Source organism: Ovis canadensis, chromosome 21, assembly GCF_042477335.2.
Source record: "Ovis canadensis isolate MfBH-ARS-UI-01 breed Bighorn chromosome 21, ARS-UI_OviCan_v2, whole genome shotgun sequence".
NCBI lineage: Eukaryota > Metazoa > Chordata > Mammalia > Artiodactyla > Bovidae > Ovis > Ovis canadensis.
In genome coordinates, this window is record NC_091265.1 from 35,043,499 (window position 1) to 35,066,424 (window position 22,926).

The window sequence follows — 22,926 nt, forward strand, 5'->3', positions numbered from 1 at the left end:
CTTTTTGCTTATCTTCTTTTCACAACTACCTGTAAGGCCTCCCCAGACAGCCATTTTGCTTTTATTCATTTCTTTTCCTTGGGGATGTTCTTGATCCCTGTCTCCTGTACAATGTCACAAACCTCTGTCCATAGTTCATCAGGCACTCTGTGTATCAGATCTAGTCCCCTTAAATCTATTTCTCACTTCCACTGTATAATCATAAGGGATTTGATTTAGGTCATTCCTGAATGGTCTAGTGGTTTTCCCTACTTTCTTCAATATAAGTCTGAATTTGGCAATAAGGAGCTCATGATCTGAGCCACAGTCAGCTCCCAGTCTTGTTTTTGCTGACTGTATAGAGCTTCTCCATCTTTGGCTGCAAAGAATATAATCAATCTGATTTCAGTGTTGACCATCCGGTGATGTCCATGTGTAGAGTCTTCTCTTGTGTTGTTGGAAGAGGTTGTTTGCTATGACCAGTGCGTTCTCTTGGCAAAACTTTTTTATACCTGATTCCAAAACAAACACTCTGTGTCCTAAGCAAAATACTTTTGAAACCATACTGCTTATGGTTAGAGGAGTGGGGTTCTGAACACCTGGTTTACACTTGCAACTAAATCCCATCATTTATCTATGAAGAGAGCCCCAGCTAACCATTTAACTGCTATAGAGCCTGTATTTTTTTATCAGCATAGAGCAGGATGACTGAGTCAGGTACAATAGCCCACAACAGAAATCTGCTCTGTGAGCTAGGTCTTTCCCTACCCCTGAATAAGATCTCACTCAGATTCCATAGTTTCTCTAGTCACTCTGAGATAATTTTTAAAGTTCTTTTTAGTCACCAAAAAGCCTCAGCTCAGTATCAAGTGTCTAATCAAGAGTAATAACCCAAAGTCTAAACTGCCTTGAACATTAAAGTTTTAGTCAGAGACACCTAAATGAGAAGCTTAGATATTTTAGGTTGCTTTCCCTATAGCTCCAGCCTCACTGGCCCTTGTTTCTGACTTGATCAGAGTCAGGAGCAGGTGCGAGGTGACCGGGGCCAAGCGCACAATCCCACTGGGCCAGTACTGCATTGAGGCCTTATGGTGGCAGTGTAAAACTGCCTACCCCTTCTCCCTTGGTGCCTTGGGCAGCACTCTGCAGATGACCCACAAGGAAACCTTGGGTGGCAGGTCCCTTGGCATAGATGAAGCCTCCCCACTTGTCTGTCTCTGTATTATCCTCCTTCATGCATAGACTATATACTTTTCTAACAATTTATTTTTAAAAATTGATTACAGAGTAAACTTGTTCATCATATAAAGTTAATCATTATAAAATGCATAAGTTAGAAAGCAGTATACCCCTCCATAATCCTATCCTCCTACATCAGTAATGTTTGATAGTTGTCACTTTGGATATATTAAATAAAACTTTATTAAGTAAAATTTTCATTTTAATATTTGAATTGTTAATAAATTCATGTGAATCAAAATTCAGATGAAAGTCAAAAACTTCTTTCTACACCTGGCCTGGACTTGTTTTAAAGGACCCAAGGTCAGTTTGTTCAGGAAGGTGGAGCCAGTATCCCAGGGACTCTCCTAAGCAACCCTCACCCTGAGTTGGAATATGCAAGTTCAGATACTGGCCACCTATTGTGTGAACTTGGAAATGTTAGTTAACCTGTCTTGGCTTCAGTTTACTTATTTGTAAATTGAGGATCAAAAGTACTACAATGGAAGCATTTTTATCCAATATAATCCTCTCTGCTTAATGGTCTGTTAATTCAAAAATTTAAAATGAGGAATTGTGAAATAAATGATGTGTGGTCTGTTAGCATTTTTGTTGTTGTTCATTCTCCAAGTCTTGTCCAACTCTTCGAGACACCATGGACTGCAGCACCCCATGGCTTTCTTGTCCCTCACTATCTCCCTATCTCCTGGAGTTTGCCCCAGTTCATGTCTGTTGAATTGGTGATGCCATCCAACCATCTCATCATATGTCACCCTCTTCTGCCTTTAGTCTTTCCTAGCATCAGGGTGTTTTCCAGTGAGTCAGTTGTTTGCATCAGGTAGCTTTATCCAGGTCTTCCCTTGTGGCTCATATGGTAAAGAATCCACCTGCAGTATGGGAGACCTGAGTTCAATCCCTGGGTTGAGAAAATCCCCAGCAGGAGGGCATGGCAACCCACTCCAGTATTCTTACCTGGAGAATCCCCATGGATAGAGGAGCCTGGCAGGCTATAGTCCATGGGGTCACAAAGACTCAGTCATGTCTAAGTGACTAAGCTCACAACATAGCTTTAGCCAGCCTTAGTCCTTTGAAAGTTCTTTTCAATATTCAGGCTTGATTTACTTTAAGATTGACTGGTTTGATCTTGTTCTCTAAGGGACTCTCAAGCATCTTCTCCAACACCACAGTTTGAAAGCATCAATTCTTCAATGCTCTGCCTTCTTTATGGTCCAGCTCTCACATCTATACATGACTACTGGAAAGACCATAGCCTTGACTATCCAGACCTTTGTATACAGACCTTTGACTGTGTGGATCACAACAAACTATGGAAAATTCTTCAAGAGATGGGAATGCCAGACCACCTGACCTGCCTCCTGAGAAATCTGTATGCAGGTCTAGAAGCTGGACATGGAATGAAAAACTGGTTCCAAATCAGTAAAGGAGTACGTCAAGGCTGTATATTGTCACCCTGCTTATTTAACTTCCATGCAGAGTACATAATGAGAAACACTGGGCTGGATGAAGCACAAGCTGGAATCAAGATTGCCAGGAGAAATATCAATTACCTCAGATATGCAGTTGACACCACCCTGTGGCAGGAAGTGAAGAACTAAGAGCCTCTTGATGAAAGTGAAAGAGGAGAGTGAAAAAGTTGGCTTAAAGCTCAACATTCAGAAAACGAAGATCATGGCATCTACTCCCATCACTTCATGGCAAATAGATCGGGAAACAATGGAAACACTGAGAGGCTTTATTTTTGGGGGCTCCAAAATTACTTTGCCAACAAAGGTCCATCTAGTCAAGGCTATGGTTTTTCCAGTGGTCATGTATGGATGTGAGTGTTGGACTGTGAAGAAAGCTGAGCACCAAAGAATTGATGCTTTTGAACTGAGGTGTTGGAGAAGACTCTTGAGAGTCCCTTGGACTGCAAGGAGATCCAACCAGTCCATGCTAAAGGAGATCAACCCTGGGTATTCTTTGGAAGGAATGATGCTAAAGCTGAAACTCCAGCACTTTGGCCACCTCATGCAAAGAGTTGACTCATTGGAAAAGACTCTGATGCTGGGAGGGATTGGGGGCAGAAGGAGAAGGGGACGACAGAGGATGAGATGGCTAGCTGGCATCACCGACTCGATGAACGTGAGTTTGAGTGAACTCTGGGAGTTGGTGATGGACAGGGAAGCCTGGCGTGCTGCGTGCTACAAGGAGATCCAACCAGTCAATCCTAAAGGAAATCAATCCTGAGTTTGAAAGATTGATGTTGAAGCTGAAGCTCCAATATTTTCTACCTGATGCGAAGAAGTGACTCATTAGAAAAGACCCCGATACTGGGAAAGATTGAAGGTGGGAGGAGAAGGGGAGGGAAGAAGATGAGATGGATGGATGGCATCACCAACTTGATGGACATGGGTTTAAGTAAGCTCAGGGAGTTGGTAATGGACAGGGAAACCTGGCGTGCTGCAGTCCGTGGTGTTGCAAAGAGTTGAATATTACTGAGCGACTGAACTGAACTGATTGATATAGACCTTTGTCTGCAAAGTGATGTCCTTGTTTTTTAACACACGGTCTAGGTTTGTCACAGCTTTCCTGCCAAGAAGCAATCTTCTTTTAATGTTATGGCTGCACTCACCAGCTGCAGTGATTTTAGAGCCCAAGAAAATAAAATCTATCACTGCTTTCACTTTTCCCCCTTCTATTTGCCATGAAGTGTGGGACTGGAAGTCATGGTCTTAGTTTTTTGAATGTTAAGTTGTAAGCCAGCTTTTTCACTCTCCTCCTTTACCCTAATCAAGAGGCTCTTTAGTTCCTCTTTGCTTTCTGTCATTAGAATTGTATCATCCATATATCTGAGGTTTTGCTGTTTCTCCCAGCAGTCTTGATTCCAGCTTGTAACTCATCCAGAGGTAGATTTTGCATGATGTGCTCAGCATATAGGTTAAACAAACTGGGTGACAATAAACAGCCTTGTTGTACTCCTGTTTCAATCCTGAACTAGTCAGTTATTCCATTCAGGGTATTGTTGTTTCTTGACCCGCATACAGGTTTCTCAGGAGACAGGTAAGATGATATGGTATTCCTATTTCTTTAAGAGTTTCCCACAGTTTGTTATGATATACGCAAAGGCTTTGGCATAGTCGATGAAATGGAGGTAGATGTTTTTCTGCAATTTTCTTGCTTTCTCAATGATCCAGCAAATGTTGCCAATTTGATCTCTGGTTCTTCTACCTTCTCTAAACCCAGCTTGAACACCTGGCAGTTCTTGTTTCACATAATGCTGAAGCCTAGCTTGGAGGATTTTGAGAATAACCTTACTAGCATGGGAGATGAGAGCAGTTGTCCAGTGATTTGAACATTCTTTACTACTTTCTTGGGAACTGGGATGAGGATTGACCTTTTCCAGTCCTGTGGCCACTGCTGCATTTTCTAAATTTGCTGACATATTAAATGCATCACTTTAATAGCATCATCTTTAGGATTTTAAGTAGCTCTGCTGGAATTCCATCACCTCCACTAGCTTTATTGGCAGCAGTGCTTCCTAAGGCCCACTTGACTTCACCCTCCAGAATGTCTGGCTCTGGGTGACTGATTACACCATCGTGGTTATCTGGGTGACTGATTACACCATCATGGTTATCTGGGTCATTAAAATCTTTTTGTACAGTTCTTCTGTGTATTTTTTCCATCTCTTCTTGATCTCTTCTGCCTCTACAGAAGAGATCGGGCCTTTACTTTTTCTGTGCCTTATTGTGCCTATCTTTGGATGAAATGTTACTTTGATATTTCCAGTTTTCTCAAAGAGATCTCTAATCTTATTCTTTCTGTATGTTCCTGTTTCTTTGCACTGTTCTTTGAAGAAGGCGTGCTTGTCACTCCTTGCTATTCTCTGGAACTCTGCATTTAGATGAGTATACCTTTCCCTTTCTTTCTTGTTTTTCACTTCTTCTTTCCTCAGCTGTTTGTAAAGCCTCATTGGATAAACATTTTACCTTCTTGCATTTCTTTTTCTTTGGGATGGTTTGGTTCACTGCCTGCTGTACAGTATTATGGACCTCTGCCCACGGTTCTTCAGCCACTCTGTTTACTGGATCTAATCACTTGAATCTATTCATCACCTCCACTGTGTATTAACAGGGAATTTGATTTAAGTTGTACCTGACTGGCCTAGTGGTTTCCCCACTTTCTTTGGTCTAATCCTGAATTTGACCATGTCAAAAAAACCAACCTAATACTTAGTGGCTTAAAATATTTGTTTTTCACATTCTGTTTAATGGCTGAGTGCTTTCTCTGGTCTCAACCAGTTTGGGTGGCCTGGGTGTCTAGGATGGCCTCATCCACATGTCTAGGGTCTTACCTGGAATGTCTGTGGTCTCCCTTCATTTTGTCACTCATCCTCAAGGAGGCCAGCTTTACTTATGTTCACCTGGTGATGCTGGGTTCTCAGTAGTGAGAGAGGTCAAGCCCCAATGCTTGTGCCTTCCTAAGGATCTCCTAATCTGATGTTTGCTGATGTTCTACAGACCAAAGATAATGACATGGCCAAGTCCAGATTCAAGGTAGGGCAGGGAGCAACAGACATTAGCTCTTGATGGAAAGGAACAACCAAGTCAGATTGCATACAGGCCTGCATTTGGGGAGGAATATTGTGATTATTTTATAGGCAATCCACCACATACATACCTAATACATTTAAAAATATTCATTCACCTTTTGACATAGATTCAAGGTCTTTCCTTTGAGGGTATTTTAGCTGATTGAATTCTGTATTCACTTGCTTATATATACTCCAAATGAACCGCTATGATTTCTAAGTTTGTTTCCCTTTTTTGTTGTTCAGTCACTAAGTCATGTCCGAGTCTTAAAGGACAATAATAACTTAAAGTCATAGGGAGAATGAGGAACCCACCCAGATTTTTATAATAATCCCTTGGCATGTCACTCACATCTAATTCATTTGCAGTTTATTTTTATTTATTTACTTAGGGCTGTACTGGGCCTTCATTGCTTTGCATGGGCTTTCTCTGGTTGCAGCAAGGAGAGGCTACTCTTTGTTGTAGCGAGCAGGCTTCTCATTTCAGTGTCTTCTCTTGTCTCTAGGGCACACAGGCTCAGTAGCTGTAGTTCTTGGGCCCTAGAGCACATAGGCTTCAGTAGTTGTGGCACACAGGCTCAGAAGGTGCGGCTTGCGGGCTGTAAAGTGCACACTCTGTAGTTGTGGCACGTGGTCTTTAGTTTAGTATGTGAACTCTTCCCAGAGCAGGGATTGATCACATGTCCGCTTCAATGAGTGTGTGCACGCTCAGTCGTGTCTGACTTTTTGTGACCCTATGGACTGTAACCCACCAGGCTCCTCTGTCCACGGTATTCTCCAGGGAAGAATACCTAAATGGGTTGTCATTTCCTCCTCCAGGAGGTCCTCCTAACCCAGGGATTGAACCTGTGTCTCCTGCATCTCCTGCGTTGGTAGGTAGATTTTTATTCACTGCACCACCAAGGAAGTCGTGCAGTTTATTTTTTAATGACTTTTTCTGTCATCATCACCTTTTAAAAAGCATTGATTTCGTATCCATTGAAAATGCCATATTTTTTTTACTCAGCTTTTAGAGCTCTAAGTAACATTTAATTACACCACACAATCATAACAAGTGCAACTGTTCTAAAGCAGTAACAACAACTGATTCTTACTGACTGTGCAGCCCACCTGGTGGGCATCTTGGAGCAGGCCAAGACATTGGTCAGGTTCTGAGAGGGCTTTAGGAGCCTTAGATTAGTGGAACTTGGTTGAAAGCTTCTGCTGTACCTGCCTACTAGAGCTATTTGAAGGATTAGCTGTGAAAATACCCTTAATATGCTTAGAACACTTCCTTAGCTCCTATAATTGCTCATTAATATTAGTTCTCATCATTATCACCATCATTCATGTTATTGTTATGATAATAATTATAATATTATATAATAATAAAAATAATAACTAATAAATCATTACTATCATTTCTTTCTTTCTCCTCTTTTTTTCCACTAATCAGTCCAAGAAAAGACCTTGGAATAGAGTGGAAAATGGCATAAGAAAGAAAAAAATTCCAGACCCAGTACCATCATGTAGTATTGGAGGTGAAATAATGAAAGCAGAAAGGGAAGATCAAACCAGAGAATTTAAAAACTCATGCAAGAGAAGCTAGGAGATAGAGGTCTGTAAAACGGGTGATTCAGTCAAGGAACCTCAAGAAGTAGGCATGTTAGTCTTAGTTAAGAATGATAATTTCAGCATGCTTATTTGAAGCACAATGGCTTAGAAGAATGATTCCTAAATGCCAGTTCACAGACTGGTTGCTTGTTTCTAGGAGGCTTGTTAAAGATGCAGAAATTCTGATTCCTGAGTTGTTAATGAGGCCCAGGAAGCTGTATTAGGAAAGGCTGCCGCTCAGGTAGATTTGGATGCATGGCCAGGTTTGGGAAGCTGTGCCATGAACACATAGCGCACTGGAAGCCAAGGAACTTGGGCTGTAGTCCTGGGTCCAGAGAAGGCTTGCTCTGTGACGTCTCTGCGACTCCCTCAGACCTCTGTCGAGGGTCCAGGGAAATGAGGTGTGTGAAGTATTTTAGCCATTACAGAGCCCCTGGAACATGTAAAGTGGGGATTACATGTTAGGTTAGCAGCAGGTATTCTCTGTGTTTGACTTCAGTCCCGGCAATCAAAGTTCCTCTCCCTGCTCCACCCCTGCTTCATCCCTGACAGCCAAGCAAGGGACTTGATCCACGTGATCTACAATGTTCTCCAACTGTAAATGCCTAAAACTGTGTTTTCTGTTTTGCAGACACCAAAGTTCTATCTATTCATGTGGATTTTCATGGATATTCTTGCTGCAGTTTTCATTGTTGCCATATTTCATTTTTATTGGTAAGCATATGTCTGTAAGTTTAAATGTTCCCCCCCCCAAATAAAAATATAAATAATTTGATGGCAGTTTAAGAGAAAACAGTTACATTCTTCTCATAGTCCCATGTGGCAAATCCTCAGGGAGACAGTGTTTTAAGGGTTTTCTCTTCCAAACCTCCTGTTTCTTCTCATGCTGCCCGTAGCTCCTCACACCCTGTCTATCTCCTCTATGTGAGACCATATCCTAAGGATAAGAACTCTCACTAAAGCTTAATCAAATCTGTTACTGCAGATCCCTTGTGTATCAGTTGGAAGAGGACAGGGGGTTGAAGGTCATTCAGAACAATTGCCTCCACCTCCCCACCTTCCACAGCATGGGACACAGCAGAGTGCTGTGTAAAGAACAAGCTCACCCTCCAGGAAACCTAGGTTTTAGTCCTGGCTTTTCCTGTAGTTCCACTCCAGCACTATTGCCTGGAAAATCCCATGGACGAGGACCCTGGTAGGCTACAGTCTGTGGGGTAGCAAAGAGTCAGACACAACTGAGCGACTTTACTTCTTCTTCACTTCTTTCCTGTAGTTGCTGGGTAACCCTGGGGAAATCAGTGCCCCTTTCCAGACCATAGTCTTTGTATCTGTCCAAGAAAATGACATTTGGGAATTCTTGAGCAGAAAATGCTACAAGATTACAAGGTTCAGGCAGAAGAGGGGAATCTGGTAGAAGAATTTTAGCTGAAAGAGACTCCATGATTCTTTAGACCTCATCATGCCCATCATTTCCTCATTTGAGTTATCTTTTAAAGGGGGAAACTACAAACCCTCCACCTAAGGTAGCATTTGACTGGGTAATGTTCTTTTCTGGCCACTGCCTGTATTATTTTAACTTTGGAAGAGGTCTCTGAGGCTCATGGTCCCTCTGCTTCATTCTAGGAAGAGAGAGAGCCAGAGTGAAAAAATCCTCCATGGTATCACCAGTTACACAGGTAAAGTCAGAGGCCTTTAGGAAGTCATTGCCTCCAGAAAGCAGGGCCTACCTTCAATGTTTCTCTCAAGAATTTAAGGAGTCTAAAATTATGGAGTGGGAAACACTGAGAAGTTAGGAGAAATAGGCTGGGCACAGATTCTAGAGGGCTCTTGACATCAGAATTCATTGTGGGCTTTATCCTCTAAGCAGTGAGATTTCTTGAAAGATTTTGAATGTACGTATATATTTGCTCTCTTGTTCATATATTCATTCATCACATGATTATTATTGAGCACCTGCTTTGTGCCAGGCATTCTGAGAGGCTGAAGCACCTGAAAGCTGTCTATGGAGGCTGGTTCAAGAGAAAAGAGCTTCTGGCCCACGGAGAGCAGTGAGGAAGCAGGCAAATGTATAACAGTTGGCATCTTTGGTTCAGGCATCTAGTTCCAGGACAGAGAAGCTGTCATGTTCATCACAGCTCAGTGTGCTCTATGTGGCTTCAGTTGTGATGTATGTTGGAAGGTGGAAGGAGAAAATTGCAGAGATCCTGGAATTTTCATCTAGAGTCTAGGCTCTGCATATAAGCAATCAGGAAATGGCGAATGAGTTTCAAGCAAGGGAGTAATATGCTTAGACTTCTGTGTAAAGGGATAGAATAGCAGAATAACTTATTGATCAGCAGGATAACTAAGGGCTGAGTAAGTGAGATAGGTCCAGTAAGGGAAGGGAAGCCAGAGTTTATATTTCAGGACGTTGTGGTGATAATCACACAGTGAGTTACTGGTTTGGGAAGCCAGTGCCATGTCAAAGGGAAAACCATTTAGGAGGCAGAGGACTGTGCAGTACATGATGTAGTTTCCTCCCATAGCTCGTGGAGCCTTAAGTAAAGTTGAAACAGTCACAAAATCATGAATTAATTTAATTTCTTGTGGACAGTGGTAAAGATCATGAGATGTTGTGTACCAACTGGCAGAGTGTTCAACACATACACTACTTAGAGTTGCAGGAATGGATCCATAGGGACCATGAAAACCAAGTTCAGACATTGGAAGAACAATTGTCTTTCCTACTGTAAAACTGAGTGGTTTAACCAAGCTGATCCAAATTTCTTAAGATAGAGATTTCCAGTAACTGAGTTTTACTCATTTTAAAAAGATCACTCTGCTGGCTCTTAAGATGACTGGAGGCTGTGTTCCAGCTGCCTTATACTTTTTAGTAGTTATATTAGTAAACTAGGGCTTCCCAAACAAAATGCCACAGCCTGGGTGCCTTTAACAACAGAAACTGATTTTTCTTACAGTTCTGGAGGCTAGAGGCGCAACACCAATGCATCAGCAGGTTTGCATTCTCCTGGGGCCTCTCTCCTTGGCTTATAGCTGCCCACTTTCTTGCTGTGTCCTCACACTCTGATTTCTCTGTGCACACACAAACCCCCAGTGTCCTCAGTGTCTCAAGATTTTCTCTTCTCTGCTCAAACTGGATCAGGGCTCACCATAATGGCCTCATTTTGATCATGTCTTTAAAAGATTTATCTCCTAAATTAGTCCTATATTGAAGTGCTAGTGGTTAGGCCTTTAACATATGAATTTGTGTGGTATACAATTTAGCCCATAACAGTAATCCAACCAAGAAATAAAAGAATGTGAAAATGATGAGGAAACCATGGGTGGAAGAGAAGTTTTGAAGGAAAGTTAAAAGAACTCTTTAAATTTGAATGAAAGAAGTAATTATAATGCCTTAGGAAAGCATGGGTTCAGTTCAGTTCAGTTCAGTCGCTCAGTCGTGTCTGACTCTTTGCGACCCCATGAATCGCAGCACGTCAGGCCTCCCTGTCATCACCAACTCCCGGAGTTCACTCAGACTCACGTCCATCGAATCTGTGATGCCATCCAGCCATCTCATCCTCAGTCGTCCCCTTCTCCTCCTACCCCCAATCCCTCCCAGCATCAGAGTCTTTTCCAATGAGTCAACTCTTCCCATGAGATAGCCAAAGTATTGGAGCTTCAGCTTTAGCATCATTCCTTCCAAAGAAATCCCAGGGTTGATCTCCTTCAGAATGGACTGGTTGGATCTCCTTGCAGTCCAAGGGACTCTCAAGAGTCTTCTCCAACACCACAGTTCAAAAGCATCAATTCTTCGGCACTTAGCCTTCTTCACAGTCCAACTCTCACATCCATACGTGACCACAGGAAAAACCATAGCCTTGACTACATGGACCTTAGTTGGCAAAGTAATGTCTCTGCTTTTGACTATACTATCTAGATTGGTCATAACTTTTGTTCCAAGGAGTAAGCGCCTTTTAATTTCATGGCTGCAGTCACCATCTGCAGTGAATTTGGAGCCCCCCAAAATAAAGTCCAACACTGTTTCCACTGTTTCCCCATCTATTTCCCACGAAGTGATGGGAGTGGATGCCATGATCTTCATTTTCTGAATGTTGAGTTTTAAGCCAACATTTTTATTCTCCACATTCACTTTCATCAAGAGGCTTTTTAGTTCCTCTTCACTTTCTGCCACAGGGGTGGTGTCATCTGCATATCTGAGGTTATTGATATAACTCCTGGCAATCTTGATTCTAGCTTGTGTTTCTTCCAGTCCAGCGTTTCTCATGATGTACTCTGTGTACAAGTTAAATAAGCAGGGTGACAATATACAGCCTTGATGTACTCCTTTTCCTATTTGGAACCAGTCTGTTGTTCCATGTCCAGTTCTAACTGTTTCTTCCTGACCTGCATACAGATTTCTCAAGAGGCAGGTCAGGTGGTCTGGTATTCCCATCTCATTCAGAATTTTCCACAGTTTATTGTGATCCACACAGTCAAAGGCTTTGGCACAGTCAAAAAGCAGAAATAGATGTTTTCTTGGAACTCTCTTGCTTTTTCCATGATCCAGTGGATATTGGCAATTTGATCTCTGGTTCCTCTGCCTTTTTAAAACCAGCTTGAACATCTGGAAGTTCACGGTTTATGTATTGCTGACCTGGCTTGGAGAATTTTGAGCATTACTTTTAGCATGTGAGATGAGCGCAATTGTGCGGTAGTTTGAGCATTCTTTGGCATTGCCTTTCTTTGCGATTGGGATGTAAACTGACCTTTTCCAGCCCTGTGGTCAGTGCTGAGTTTTCCAAATTTGCTGGCATATTGAGTGCAACACTTTCACAGCATCATCTTTCAGGATTTGAAATAGCTCAACTGGAATTCCATCACCTCCGCTAGCTTTGTTCGTAGTGATGCTAAGACCCACTTGACTTCACATGCCAGGATGTCTGGCTCTAGATGAGTGATCACACCATCATGATTAACTGGGTCATGAAGATTTTTTTTGTACAGTTCTTCCATGTATTCTTGCCACCTCTTCTTAATATCTTCTGCTTCTGTTAGGTCCATACCATTTCTGTCCTTTATCGAGCCCATCTTTGCATGAAATGTTCCCTTGGTATCTCTAATTTTCTTGAAGAGATCTTTAGTTTTTCCCATTCTGTTCTTTTCCTCTATTTCTTTGCATTGATCGCTGAAGAAGGCTTTCTTATCTCTTCTTGCAAATCTTTGGAACTTTGCATTCAGATGCTTATATCTTTCCTTTTCTCCTTTGCTTTTCACCTCTCTTCTTTTCACAGCTATTTGTAAGGCCTCCCCAGACAGCCATTTTGCTTTTTTGCATTTCTTTTCCATGGGGATGGTCTTGATCCTTGTCTCCTATACAGTGTCACGATCCTCATTCCATAGTTCATCAGGCACTCTATCAGATCTAGTCCCTTAAATCTATTTCTCAATTCCACTGTATAATCATAAAGGATTTGATTTAGGTCATACCTGAATGGTCTAGCAGTTTTCCCTACTTTCTTCAGTTTATTTTAGGTGGTTTCTTATTATCCCATGGGTTGCCAAGACCATTTGTTTTTGTTTTTGTTTTTGTTTTTGTTTTTGTTTTTTAGCCTGTTTAATTTTTTTGAATGTACCAGGTCATATTTGTGGCATGTGGGAATTTTAGTTGTTGCACACAAACTCTTAGTTGCACCATGTGGGATCTAGTTCCCTGACCAGGGAGTGAACCTGGGCCTCCTGCATTGAAAGCATGGAGTCTTAGCCATGCTAGGGAAGTCCCTAGCCTATTTAATTTTGTGCTTCATTTTGGAAATATTGTCTTACTGTATGGTTAGTTTTTAATTGCTATGTAACAAATTACCTGAGACCTAGCAGCTCAAAAAGACACAAATTTATCATCTTATAGTTTATTGGACTAGGAGTCTAGGCATAGTTTTGCTGAGTCCTCTGTACAAGGTCTCATGAGGATAGCATCAAGTTATTGGCCTGGGCTGCAATCTCATTTGAGACACCAGAGTCCTTTTCCAAGATCATGGGTTGTTGGCAGAATTCAGTTCCTTACAATTGCAAGATTGAAGCCATCCATGTTTCCTTAATCAATCTTGAAATAGTTTTGCTCTAAGATCCTAAAGACTACCTTCAGGTCCTAGCCATAAGGCTTTTTCACAGCATGACATCTTAATTATTCAAAGCCAGCAGGAAAATATCTCTTGTAGCAGATAGATGGAGAAGGCAATGGTACCCCACTCCAGTACTCTTGCCTGGCAAATCCCATGGATGGAAGAGCCTGGTAGGCTGCAGTCCATGTGGTTGCTAAGAGTCAGACATGACTGAGTGACTTCACTTTCACTTTTCACTTTCATGCATTGGAGAAGGAAATGGCAACCCGCTCCAGTGTTCTTGCCTGGAGAATCCCAGGGACAGTGGAGCCTGATGGGCTGCCGTCTATGGGGTTGCACAGAGTTGGACATGACTGAAGTGACTTAGCAGCAGTAGCAGATGGATTGAGGAAAAAGAGAGCAAAGAAAACAAAATATTACACCAAACAAATAGAGAACAAGTTGAAACATGGTAGTCATAAATTCAATCATTTTATTAATTACATTAAATATAAATGAACCAAATTCTCAAAACATGTGCAGGAATTGTCAGACTGGATATAAGCAGAACCAACACATATGCTGTCTATAAAAGAAATACTTAAAATACAAAAACACAGAGTAAAACCAAAAGGATAGAAAATAATATGCCATGTAAACAATAAGCCTCAGAAATAATACCTGAAAAATCTTCAAAACATGGAGCATAAAGAAATAAAGATTCCATAATGATAAAACAGTTGATGTATCAGGAAGCCACTATATATACTTAATAGCAGAGCTTCAAAATATATTAAACAAAAGCTGAAAGAGAGAAATCATACTTAGAGATTTTAAGATTCCTCTCTCATTACCTGAAAGAACAACTAAACACCCAAAAAATTAAATCAGAAAAGATACCTGAATACTTTCAGTGAACGTGACCTATTGACAGAAAATATACTTAGCAACTACAGGATACACATTTTCAAATGTACATTGATAGCCATAAAATGAATCTAGAAAAGTTTGCTGATTTCCATAATACAGAGAGAATTAGGCAAAATGAGGGGACAGAGAAATATGTTCCAAACAAAATAACAAGACTAAACCTCAGAAAAAGAACTAAATGAAATCGAGATAAGCAGTCTACCTGATAAAGAGTTAAAATTAATGGTCTTGAATATGATCAACCAGGAATTCTCTACCCATCAAGACTTGAAGGAGAGATCGAGTATTTCCCAGATAAACAAAAGCTAGATGAGGTTCATCACCATTAAACCAGTTCTATAAGAAATGTTAAAGGGAGTTCTTTAAGTTGAAAAGAAATGACACTAACTGATAATAAGGAAGCTTGCAAAAGTAAAAATCTCACTGGAAAAGGTAGGAGATGGCTCACTTATAAGGAAGTATGAAGATTAAAAAAACGAAAGTAGTAAAAATGACTAAAATTATAATAATTAGGGATGCCAAAAATAAAATGAAATAAACTGTATCATCAATAAATTTCAAAAGATAAAATCACACACTTTTGTTCTGTGATCACAAAAGGAATTAAGTTAGAAACAATAAAATATCTAGATAATGCTCTAAATGCTGGAAATTAATGCCTCTCTAAACATTTCCTTGATAAAGGGATTAATAACAATGGAAATTAGAAAATACTTTTAAAGGATACTGCCTATATAATGGCAAAATTTGTGGGGTACAGCATAAAGCTGAACCTAGAAGGAAATTTGTAAGTTTAAATGTTAGAAGGAAGATTGTTAAGGTAGAAACTTATCAATATGAAACCAATTTTAAAAAGCTAAGTAAATTTTTTTCCAAGTAAAAAGAAGGAAATAATATAGATAGGAGCAATGGAATAGAAAAGATGAAACAATAGAGAAATTTTTAAAAGTTAAAGTTTGTTCCCAGGAAAGATTAATAGAATTGATAAATTCTTAATGAGAGAAATTGATTGACAGCATGATGGATGATTAATGAAAAAGGGACTAAATCCAAATCCTAGAAATAAAAAATTATAAACATTTTAAACCATTAAATTTGACAATTTAAATGAAGTAGACAAATTCCTTGAAATGTATAGCTTATCAGAACTGAAAGAAGCTGAAATTTGTAGTAACTCACTGTCTATTGGAATCAAATCTGTAAATCAAAAATCTACCACAAAGAAAAATCCAGGCCCAACAAGTCATATTGGTTAATCAAATATTTGATAAATAATATCAATTTTATACCAACTGTGAAAAAAAGAGGGGCTGATTCTTTGAGGCCAGCAATAATCTCATATAAAAAATGTCTGACAGAGTACAATAACTAAATTCATAAATCAATATCTTTCATGAACTTAGACATAAAAATCCTGAACAAAACATTAGCACATTGAATCCATCAGTAGAAAAAAGGATAAAACATTGGGAGCAAGTGAGGTTTATACCAGCAGTGCAAGATGAATTTATCATTTGAGAATCAAATTAATCTACCATATTAACAAAATGAAATAGAAAAAACATATTTGACAAAATCAACTATGTTCAAAGCTCTGAGTAAGCTAGACCTGGAATGAAACTCACTCAATCTAAAGAGAGATATTTAAACAAAAAACCTCTAACCAACATGATTTTTAATGGTGAAACAGCATTTTCTCTCTAAGATTAGCAATAAAGCGAGGATATCTGCTCTTACTAGTATCTGTTTGGCATTGTACTGGAGATCCTAGCCAGTTTAGTAAGATAAACAACAGGCATAAAGGAAGAAATAAAACTTCTGATTCAAAGGTATGATTATTTACATTAAAAAATTCTAAGGACTCAAACAACAAATCTACTACAACTGGTCACTTAAGCAATGCCTCAGGATATAAGATCAATATACAGAAAAACCAATTGTGTGTTGATATATTATCAGTGAATGATTAGAAACTTTAAAAATTGAAATAGCATCATTTATAACAGCCAAGTTATAAATTCTGACAAAGGTCTGTCTAGTCAAAGCTATGCTTTTTCCAGTAGTCACATATGGATGTGAGAGTTGGACCATAAAAAAGCTGAGCACTGAATAATTGATGCTTTTTGAACTATGGTGTTAGATAAGACTCTTGAGAGTCCCTTGGACTGTAAGGAGATCAAACCAGTCAATCCTAAAAGAAATCAGTCCTGAATATTCATTGGAAGGACTGATGCTGAGGCTGGAGCTCCAATACTTTGGCCACCTGATGCGAAAAACTGACTCATTGGAAAAGACCCTGATGCTGGGAAAGACTGAAGGCAGGAGGAGAAGGGGACAACAGAGGATGAGATGGTTGGATGGTATCACTGACTCAATGGATATGAGTTTGAGTAAGCTCCAGAAGTTGGGATGGACAGAGAAGCCTGGTGTGCTGCAGTCCATGGGGTTGCAAAGAGTCAGACACAACCTAGAGACTGAAATTGAACTGATAACAGCATAAAACATTGACTAGGAATCTTAGGAAATTATTGTAAGCTCTTACAAAGGTAGATGATTGTTCATTGTAGACCTCAAAAAGTTTAATGAGGAAAAAGAAGACCTAGATAAACGGAGCAAAATAACACATAAATGAATTTAAAAATTCAATATTGTAGATATTGGATATCATGGAATTGAGTTACAAATTCAATTCAAGCATTATAAAAATCCCCTTCTTTCTATGAAGCTGACAAAGAAATAAAGCTCATGTATGCAGCTGTTTCTTCAAGAGTGAAATTACACTCAGGGCAAAAATAACTGGATTCTGGACTGGCTGCTTTGGATTTTCACTCTCTTATAGATTTCAGCTCTACTGTTCCTCATTATATTATAAATTCTTAGATAAATTTAGGATTTCTTCTTGATTTTGTACAGTATCCAGTTTCAAATTTGTCTTTGATAAGAGTCCATTTCCTAGCTGCATTACTGGAAAAAGTCTCCATCATCTATTTTTTCTACTGTTAAGTTTGAAAAAAAATAAAAAACTATTTTCTGAGCAATTACTATGTTACTCCTGAGCACTGTATATGGGGTGGCAAGCAAGACAAAGTCTCTGTCCTTAAAAAGCTCCCATTCTAATGGAGGATGTGTTCATTTTTCTATTCAAGCTGCTTTGGAAGCAGTGGTTATGAAATCCATGAACTTTAAGCAAATGTTGATTTCACCCTTCCGAGTGCTCCCATTTGAATGAGAACCTCACACAATAGACCCTTAAACTCAAGCACCTTGATAAACTGAGGACCATAGCAAAGTCTGCCCAAAGGCTGGATAGGGAGGAGAACTAGGGGGAAAAGAATCTAAAATGGTAAGTGAGGAGCTGACATTTTAAAGATGACTAGGATTCTGTCACATGACAGGCAAAGATTGGAGAAGCGACTTTGAAAGAATATGTGTTGGTTTCTTTTCTATCCCACAGAAACTCCAAGTACAAGCCTCCATGATGAAGTTTTGGAAGTTGTGGAAATACCTGGACTTTTAACCAAGAGTGACTCTGAAGTCATTATATCAGAGGTTGTCAATGAAACCACTGCACCAACCGTGTATCCCACAGATGATGTTGGACAACTAGTGCCCACTGAGCCAGCCTTTGAACCCATCCAAGCACCCACTTCAGAAGCCAACAGAGAGGCCACCCTCCAAACTGTATTGCTTACCTTGGAGGCAAATGAACCTACAGTTCCCTTCGTGGAGAAGCCTCCTCCTGAAATGTAACCTGAAAGGCCCCCCGCCATTGACTCCCCCCAGTAATCCTCTTTTATGATGGTTTCCACCACACCCAGCATGTCCTTATCCCCCTACTGGGCTGTCTTCAAAGAATAATTAGCCACAACTTGCCTCCTTCTCCTTTTTCTCCCTCTCTGTGCCTAGGATGACCTGATGGTAGAGAGAGATCAGGAAAGGTGTGCAGAGGAGCCAAGAAGGCTCTCAGGAAAACCTCTCTGGTCTCGCCTTTCCTCTCCAGGGGATGAGCAGTGGGGAAAGAGTGTGATTGTGGAGTTGGAGCTGGTTGTTCTCCAGGTGTCAGAGGATCTGTCTCATCCTAACCCTTCATAATATTCCCCGCTAAAGGAGTGGCTGTGGTGAACAAGAGCCTATAAATAAAGGCAGCCTCTTAGGAACTGAGTAGGAAATTGATACAATCTTTGGGGCCCTCTGTGGTCACTCAGGCTGACAAAGACAAGGGAGGAGTGCCAGCATGATGCCCTCCAGAGTCAGAGAAGGAGAGGTGGCATGGGTATGAGCGGGGGCAAAGATCTCACCCCACTCGCACATCCTGTCATACAGTGTGCGTGGGGTGCTTCCTCATAGCTTGTTGCTGGCTGATTCTCCAGTGGGGTGATGGGCATACTCCCATGTCCATCCAGTGGCTTTTGACCTTGAAGGGAAACTCGAGCTGAGAACCCTGTGTTGGAAGCAGGAAGTTATGTTCTATTTTGTGACCATCACTACTCACCCTCCTTGTCCAGGGCTCATGTTCCCATGTATATGGTGATGGGCAGGGGCAGACACCACAGCCCCTTCCCTGGGCTGACTGTGGAGTCCTGTAAACATTGGTGGGGCAGGGATGCCTCAGATGGCCTCATTGTCATCCCAGAAAGCAGGGCCGTGTGGTCTGGGGACTTTGTTTCAGCAACAGCCCCTCCCCGTCCCATGCAGGCATCTGGAGACCAGGAATAGCACTCCCTGTGGAGTGGTTTGTCACCTACATGCAGGTGACCCCAGATGCTTGTGCATTTGAGGGCAAGTGAGCTAGGCTGGCTGTGCTGAAGTATCAGGGGCCTTGAGGACAGATCCCTAACATGCCAGAGGCAAGAGGATTCTCCCCTCACCTCTCCAGGCTCTCAGCCTAACCACAGTCCACAGGGATGTCCCACCCCACATCACACCTTCTCTGTCTGAAGACCCCACCCAAGACCTGCCCAGGTCATGTCCAAACTTGGGTGTTCCATCCTGGTCACAAAGTAATATTTTACAGGCGCCCACTGGACATAAGGATTTAACCCCAGGCAGCACAGTTCTTGGAGGTTCTGGGGTTCTTGGAGGTTTCTTGATTGACTAAGGAGATATTTCTGGCAGGATTCAAGCACCACTCTGGATCCACTGGCCCTAGGTAAGGCACAGAAGCTGGTTCCCCTTCTGGATCTCCAGCCAACCACACGTAGGTCTCCACCTCCCAGGATGACATCCAGCATTGCCCTGCCCATCCTGCCCTAGTCCCAGCCCATCCCTTTAAGCCCCTTTCAAGCACACTGTGGGCTCAGGCTCCCCAGCCCCCAATCCCTGACTAGCTTGACCCTGCACTTGCAGGGCGCAGAGATACTTATATAGATCACTCACCACAGGACCCTGTCCTGGCCCCAAACAATACCCCGTCCCCATTCCCGCCAGCAAAGACAGGGCCAGAAGATAAACACAGGCTTTACGTCTGAAGTCATCAAGGGAGATTTAAGCAGCGGCTCAGCACTCACACTGTTATATGTAAAAGAGTTCTGTCTCCTTCACACCAGCTGAGGCTCCTGGAGTTTGGGGAATTAAGCCAGTCTCTTAGGTTTCAGGATAATCTTGGTTTGATTGTTCCAGCATGGAGAACTAGGTCGTCCTCTTGGTTATGGTTCCAGGCCATGCACAGAAAGTCAAAAGAGGTCACATGGTAGGACTAGTCTGAGTAATGAATGACATCCGAGGAGCACAGGATCTTATAATGGCAAGGTCATAATAAGCCAGGACTAGAGCCAACCAGGTGCTTCAGGGTGAATGGAGGGAGTTCTGCCTCCTGGCAAGGCCACCTCACTGGAAGAAGGGTCAGAGGCCATGGTGATACTGTCATGGTGGCCAGCCAGCCCAACCTCCCTGCCTGGGTAGTCAGGGTCTTCCTCCTGCTGCAGAGGTTGCTGATGGTCCTGAGCCAGCTGCTGCCTAGAGAGCAGGCAGGGGGCCAGAGCCGCCTTCCCACTGTTCCCTCGCCATTCCTGGAGCCCCACTGTTTGCTCACGGCTGTGAGCATCTGACTAATGTAGGGAGCTGGGAGGTCATCCATCTTGTAGCTCTGAAAACATCAGCAAGAAGATAAACAGAGCGCCGAGAAGGACACGGCCATCCACTCAGACCCAGAACAGAGACAGCTCCCAAGAAACTGCAGTGGACAGAAGCCTGGACAAAGACAAATCCTGTCCCGCCCCTGGGCTCAGCCTCCCCAGCCAGCAGCTGAAGGTATGGATTCATCCACCCATATTCTAGGATTTTAAGTTGTTGTGACCCCGCATTAAGGTGCTAGTTTGTGGGTCCCTCAAATCCTGAATGCCTGCCTCCAGGAGTGATCATAAAGGCTGTACCAACTGAGCTCAGTCCAGGAGGCCTCATTGCTAATGGCTGTGCAGTTGACTTCAATGACCAAAGGCTCAGTCTCTAAATATTAAAGACACTGGGACATAGTTCCTGAGTGGGTAATGTGTTCCTCAGCTCTAGATTAAGCTCCCACCCCAGTTGGATCTAACCTTAGGTCCAACTTGACCCTGACCACAGGCTAAGCTGCACACTTCTGCTGTGATGTGGGGGCTGGGAGGATGGCTGAAGCTGCGAGTGGGGCTAGGGAGCCCCCCAGGCCTGGAAGGAAGTGGTCTCACCAGTGATGTTTCACAGAGGAGTTTGCTCCCATGCACTAGGTTCCCAGTGGTGATGTGGAAGAAGGTGTTGCTGCTGCTCCAGTGGGAGAACTTGGTGAAGGGGCGAGTGGTCAAGATGTCCTAGGGGAGCAGAGAGAGTCTGAAGTTGCACATCTGGACTGTCTGGCTTCACTCTCCTCAGCTCCAGCCCAGAGACACCACCCACATGAAGGACCTCAGGCCCTCAGACAGGGAAAGAAGCAAGAGGGTAGAGTCCAGCTGTGCCACAGGGCTGCTGTGCAAGGAAGGCCGTGGTTGGGACCAGCTAGAGGGACAGCCAAGCAAGCCCAGGAGGCCGTCAGGTGTGTGGGGCCAGTCCTGGAATTTTAAGAGCTTCAAGAAACTATGCTCCCACATGAGGTGATCCAGTGGAGGTGGAAGAGGGAGACAAGAAGACACCATCTCGGGGAAGACAGAGTGTAGGCTGGGTAGAGAAGCAGCCCAGGGAAGTAGAGAAGAGTAGAGAAGCCTGGGAGGACCAAGGGAGATGAGAGGAAAACTGGGCAAGCGGGCCTGTGGAGCCAAGGAGAAGATGCTGGTCACTGCCGCTCTCGCCAGCAGCCCCAGTTGTGCCCTCCTGTTTCGTGGTAGGACTCTGCCCCCTTGGTAGGAGCTGCTTAGGCCCTTACAGCTGAGCACAGTTACCCCTGCCTGCCACCCCGACTAACGTGGGCAGAGAGCGTTCTGGAGGGAGGAAGTGGGTGGTAGGTCTGATGATGCTGAAAGACCAAGCACTAAAAGATTGAATGGATTTAATAGTGAGGACTTTGTTCATAACTCAGAGAGCAGTTCTGATGGAGAGATGAGAGGTAAGGAACTAGACACAGCAAACACAGACAGCCTCTCAAGATGCGTGGCCAGGGGGGTGGATGAAGTGAGGATGATGGTGACCAGAAAGGTCTTTGGGTTTGCGTCTGGGATCCTTTATTAGACGTGCAGACAGAGAAGCTCACCCTCCCTGCTCTTCCCTGTCACTGCTCACCTTGATTCTGGGATTGAAGAGGCCGAAATTCTTGTTAATGGCAATTAAGAGGATCTCAGGGTAGAGGAGATCAAGATGGCAGAGTGGGAGAATCCTCACGAAAACATCAAAATTACCAAAAATAAAAAGCAACTCTCGCCAAATTCACTTGAGGACAAGCTGAACACTTGTTCTACAGCCAAGGCTGTAAAGAAAGATACGCACAGACTCAGGAGTGTATGAGAAGCGATCAGGTCTGGACTGACCCCTTTAGCAGGAGACGCAGAAGAGGAGAAGGGTATCTTGGGCTCAGGGATTCTACTTAGAGAGTGAGGGGGTCAAGCCATGTTTTAGGAAAGTCCTGCATGTAAATAGCCCTCCAGGACTCTACAGTAGATAACTGTTTCTCCTAACTCAAAACATAAGAGGAATGTACACAAAATGCAGAATCAGAGGAACCATTCCCAGTTAAAAGACTGAGAATTACCCTGATGCAACGAACAATGAAACAGAATATTGGGATAGTCAAAAAGTTCATTTGGGTTTTTCTGTAACATTTTATAGATAATGAATTTGAAACCAAGTTCAAAAAGGAGGTAATGAAAATACTTAAGGAATGAAAAAATGCTGTGAACGGAAATGCAGATTACTGTAAGAAGGAACTACAAACTATAAAGCAGACACAAGAAAAATTAGGAAATTCATTTGCTGAGATGAAAGCAGAACTAAAGGCAAAGAACAGCAGAATGAATAATGCAGAATAAAGAATCAGTTATCTTAAAAACAGAGTAATGGAAATTACCCAATTAAAATAGTAGACAGAAAAATCAAATTTAAAAAATGAAGGCAATATAAGAGACTTTGCGTATAATA

At 42.3% G+C, this 22,926-nt stretch overlaps 1 protein-coding gene across 1 annotated transcript in view; it reads left to right on the forward strand.

Annotated features, from left to right (window-relative positions):
* The window catches only part of LOC138427225 (glycerophosphodiester phosphodiesterase domain-containing protein 4-like), a 125,677-nt gene extending 104,255 nt beyond the window's left edge, over positions 1-21,422 (forward strand). The window contains exons 14-18 of the mRNA XM_069566594.1: positions 8,013-8,095; positions 9,005-9,057; positions 17,846-18,137; positions 20,448-20,640; positions 21,093-21,422. Coding sequence (XP_069422695.1) covers positions 8,013-8,095; positions 9,005-9,057; positions 17,846-18,137; positions 20,448-20,640; positions 21,093-21,422 — 951 coding nt within the window. The remainder of the gene's footprint in view (positions 1-8,012; positions 8,096-9,004; positions 9,058-17,845; positions 18,138-20,447; positions 20,641-21,092) is intronic.
* Positions 21,423-22,926: the final 1,504 nt, after the last annotated feature.